Here is a 4,755-nt window from a genome sequence, read left to right as displayed (position 1 = left end):
TGGACTTCATTCCAGCTCATGGTTCAAACGTCAGGAGTTAAGGGCCAGGGGTCATTTACATCTGTTACTTATACTGTATCTTCAGTGCCCAGGAGTAGTGACTGCACATCACTGCATGTAGAGGTCAGTGTCCCAGGACTGATGAGTCCATGTCGCTCTTGAAAGTTCTAATACTGTGCACCTTTCCCCGACACAGTGGCCATGGCTGAACACTTTAAAGAAGCGTGCAGATGTCCGCTTTGCCTGACTTATCTTGAAAACCCTGTGAATATGAGATGTGGATATATCTGCTGCCTCCACTGCATCAGTTCTCTGCAGAAGGAGCCCAGCAGAGTCGGAGTTTTGTGCCCCTCCTGCTCCGAGGTTTCTCAGAAGAACGACATCCGGCCCAATAGCCAGCTTGGCAGGCTGGTGTCAAAGGTCAAGAACTTGGAGCCCCGGCTGAGAACTGTTCTACAGATGAACCCACGGGTGCGGAAGTTTCAAGGTAAGACATGTGTACGTCGTGTCCCCAACCCACTGGGGCCCCAGAAGGAGCGAACTTTAAAAGCTCCCTCATAAAAGTGGCAGTCGCAGGATTCTAGCACCTGAAATGTTTATTTTTGCCCAGCAACAGTTGTCCTCACCTTTAATTATAGATTAGAACAGTCCGTAAGTTTTTGGGTTTTTTTGTTTGTTTGTTTGTTTGTTTTTTTAATTTTATTGGGGAATATTGGGGAACAGTGTGCTTCTCCAGGGCCCATCAGCTCCAAGTCATTGTCCTTCAATCTACTTGTGGAGGACTCAGCTCACTGGCCCACATGGGAATCGAACCAGCGACCCTGTTGTTCAGAGCTCGTGCTCTAACCAACTGAGCCATCGGCTGCCCCCGCCCCCGTCCGTAGGTTTTTAAGAAAATATACTATTTAGTCATGCCCTTGACCTGTGCTATCCGATATTTCCAATAGCCACGGGTACCTGTTGACCACTTCAAACTGGAGATTGACACAAGTAAAATCAGATTTTGGATATGCTAGATCATATCCAATAAAATGTATTGCTAAAACCAATTCTAACTAATTCTTACTATTTTTTTAAATATGTAAGAAAATTTTTTTGTTAAATTATCTTTTTAAAATTCATTTTCAGTTACAGTTGACATATATTATTAGTTTCAAGTGTACAGCATATAATTTATGAAGTGATCCCCCCAATAAGTCTAGTACCTACCTGGTGCCATACATAGTGATTATAATATTGACTATATTCCCTGTGCTGTACTTTACATCCCCGTGACTATTTTGTAACTGCCAATTTGTACTTCGTAATCCCTTCATGTTTTTCACCTAACCCCCTAACCCCTGCCCATCTAGCATCCCAAAAATATCGACACCATACATAGTTATTACAATATTGACTGTATTCCTTGTGCTATACCATCTACATCCCCATGACTACTGTGTAACAATCAATTTGTACTTCTTAATCCTTTTCACCCACCCTTAACCCCCCTCCCATCTGGCAACCATCAATTTGTTCTCTGTATGAGTGTGTTTCTGTTTTGTTTGTTCATTTATTTTGTTCTTTAAATTCCACATATAAGTGAGATCATATGGCATTTGTCTTTCTCTGTCTGACTTACTCCATTCAGCACAATCCCTTCTAGGTCCACCCATGTTGTCACAAATGGCAGGATTTCATTCTTCTTTTATGGCCAAGTAATATTCCATTGTATATATATATCACATCTTCTTTATCCAATCATCTATCGATGGACACCTAGGTTGCTTCCATGTGTTGGCTGTTGTAAATAATGCTGCAGTGAACGTAGGGATGCATGTGTCTTTTTGAATTAGTGCTTTGGTTGTTTTTTCCAATTCCAGAAGTGGAATTGCTGGATCATGTGGTAGATCTATTGTTTTAATTTTTTGAAGAATAAGAAAATTTTAAATTGCACACAGGGCTCACGTTGTTCCTTTGGGCAGCACTGGCCTGGAACAGCGGTTCTCAAAGTTGTGTGTATGTTTTCCAAGGGTCTTGTTTAAGTGCAGAGAGTCTAAGGGTCCTGGCACAGGGCTGGCCTGTGAATCTGGATTTGTGATGAGCTCTGGTGGTGTGGACGCTGCTAGTTCAAGGACCACACTCTTGAGGAACAAGGCCCTGACCCTCCGGCAGTCAGTAAGGCCGTGTGATTTTGCCTGTAGGTCAGATCCTGATGGTCAGAAAATCTGAGCATCTCCCAGACAACCATGCCATGAGAGAGCGAGGAAGGCAATTGCTCCCTTTTTGGCCCGGAGGGTTTACCTCTGAGGCTACCCTGGCTCCATCCATACGGTCATACTAAGACAAGCAGCTCTGTGCGCCCATCCTTGTAACTAGGGTGAGAGGGAGATGCTGCCACTACATAGTCAGTCTTCTCCAAGTCCCCTGCCCTCCTGAGCGCTGCCCCAATGAGTTCTGGGTCTGTGATGATCCCTTCCTCTGTCAACTGCCCAGAGCTCCCCCACTTCATCTCAGGACTCCTAGCATTTCTGTTTTAATTTTATTACAACTCTAAGGAAGAAAAGGGCTGGCATGCAATTGCCTCTTCAACAACAGTAAATAAGGAAGGTGATTGCAAAAATAAAAAAAGAGAGAGAAAAAGACAGGAAAACTTTAATGTCAATATTATTCTGCTATAAGTAAAATATTTTCTATCATTCAGAATATATATTTGAGGCCTGCATTTTGACAGAATCTGTGTTAATTTGTATAAGTTTTTTAAAGATTTTATTGGGGAAGGGGAACAGGACTTTATTGGGGAACAGTGTGTACTTTTCCAGGCCTTTTTTCCAAGTCAAGTTGTTGTCCTTTCGATCTTAGTTGTGGAAGGTGCCATTCAGCTTCAAGTTGTTGTCCTTTCAGTCGTACTTGTGGAGGGCGCAGCTCAGCTCCATTTCCAGTTGCCGTTTTGTAGTTGCAGGGGGCACAGCCCACCATCCCTTGCGGGAGACGAGGAATCAAATTGGCAACCTTGTGGTTGAGAGGGCACGCTCCAACCAACTGAGCCGTCTGGGAGCTCAGCAGCAGCTCAGCTCAAGGTGCCATGTCCAATCTTAGTTGCAGGGGGCAGAGCCCACCATCCCTTGCGGGACTCCAGGAGTTGAACTGACAACCTTGTGGTTGAGAGCCCACTGGCCCGTATGGGAATCGAACCGGCAGACTTCGGAGTTAGTAACATGGAGCTCTAACCGCCTGAGCCACCGGGCCAGCCCCAATTTGTATAATAATTTTGAGAACAAACAGCAGTCATGGTCTTTTTTGTTTCACGTGTATTCCATATGAAACAGAAGAAAAATCCTTAATCAAATAAGTAACTTAATGGAAAGAGAATACCTACTATGAATAAGGACTATTTCAAATTATGGTTCGTCCTATACGTAAAATTTGATCTAATCAGGGGCCAGGGGAATGTCCCCAGGAAAATTCCAATTAGGGAATGTTAGGTCTCTGAATGTTGGAGACCTTGACTTAATGGTAGGTCTCTAAATGTTAGGTCTCAGAGACCTTGACTTTCAGACAGCGCCATGTCTGCAAGGAAACAACAAAATGTCTGTTGGCCTGCACCTGCAGACAGAGCCAAACCTGCGATAACAGAAAGCTACTGGCTTGCAGGCAGTTAGCATCTTCTGTTCAAACAATGCTTCCCTATTAATATTGTCCCCTATAAAACCCTTCTTACTCTTTCCCTTGGGGGCTGCTTTTGCACATCCCCATGGACTTTTCTCTTAACAAACCTTCTTAACTCGCCTGACCATGCGCGTTCTTTTACCAGCCGACCTATCAGGGAAGACATGGACAGTGGGAGACGTGACAGTGAGATGTCTGGGCCTTTGCAGTGGACATGAAGGGGTGTACTGTGTATGTGCTTGCTGATTTCACTGTTTGTCCACAGCAGATATGACTTTGGATGTTGACACAGCCAACAACTACCTCATCATTTCTGAGGATCTGAGGCGTGTCCGCTGTGGGTATTTCGAACAGGAGCGGAGGGCCCATGCTGTGAGATTCAACTTCGCCATTTGTGTCCTCGGTTCCCCTCGGTTCACCTCTGGCCGCCATTACTGGGAGGTGGATGTGGGGACAAGCAAAGAATGGAATGTGGGCGTTTGCCAGGAATCTGTTCCTCGGCAAGGCGAAATTGTGCTGTCTTCAGACCTTGGCTTCTGGACTGTGAGTTCGAGGAGCGAAGACGTCTTCTCTGCCAGCACCGTGCCTTTGACGGTGCTCATGATTAACCCCCGCTTACACCGCGTGGGCGTGTTCCTGGACATGGGTATGGGTACCATTTCCTTTTACCACGTTGGCGATGGGTCCCATATTTTTACATTCCCCAAAATCTGTCTTGCAGAGCCACTGCGTCCATTTTTCGCTCCTGCAAATCCAGTTATGGATGATGAAAGCTTCCTGAGAATATGTCCTGCAATGGACTCAGGCATCGCCAGTTCTCTGGTGACTCCTGGGGAAGGCCAGTGAGCCTCTGAGCACAGGAACCTTCTGGAACCTTCCTGCGTGCTCGGCCAGAGCTAGGAGCTCTTCTGCTTGTTACACATATGGTACCAAGGTGGAAAATATGGGGCAGTTTGTGATACCCAAACACAAATTAATTATATTTGGGGAAATTACACGTCCGATATTCAGTGTTGTTGTGGTCACTTCTTTTCACTTGTTTATATTTCTGTCCATTTAATGTGCTCTGAACTTTCACATCGTTTGCCAAATGTTTCCCTTTCTATT

The 4,755-nt window shown here is 45.0% G+C and overlaps 1 protein-coding gene across 1 annotated transcript; it reads left to right on the top strand.

Moving 5' to 3' along the window:
• Positions 1-201: 201 nt before the first annotated feature.
• On the top strand, positions 202-4,494 carry RFPL4A (ret finger protein like 4A; the record flags this gene model as incomplete). The annotated part of the gene is made up of 2 exons (XM_081031561.1): positions 202-487; positions 3,914-4,494. The coding sequence occupies 2 exons, from the start codon at positions 202-204 to the stop codon at positions 4,492-4,494; spliced, it is 867 nt and encodes a 288-aa protein (XP_080887687.1).
• Between the last annotated feature and the right edge of the window lie 261 nt (positions 4,495-4,755).

This window comes from Rhinolophus hipposideros, assembly GCF_964194185.1.
Source record: "Rhinolophus hipposideros genome assembly, chromosome: 21".
In the NCBI taxonomy this organism is placed as follows: Eukaryota; Metazoa; Chordata; class Mammalia; order Chiroptera; family Rhinolophidae; genus Rhinolophus; species Rhinolophus hipposideros.
This window is presented reverse-complemented; position numbering and strand designations above follow the sequence as displayed.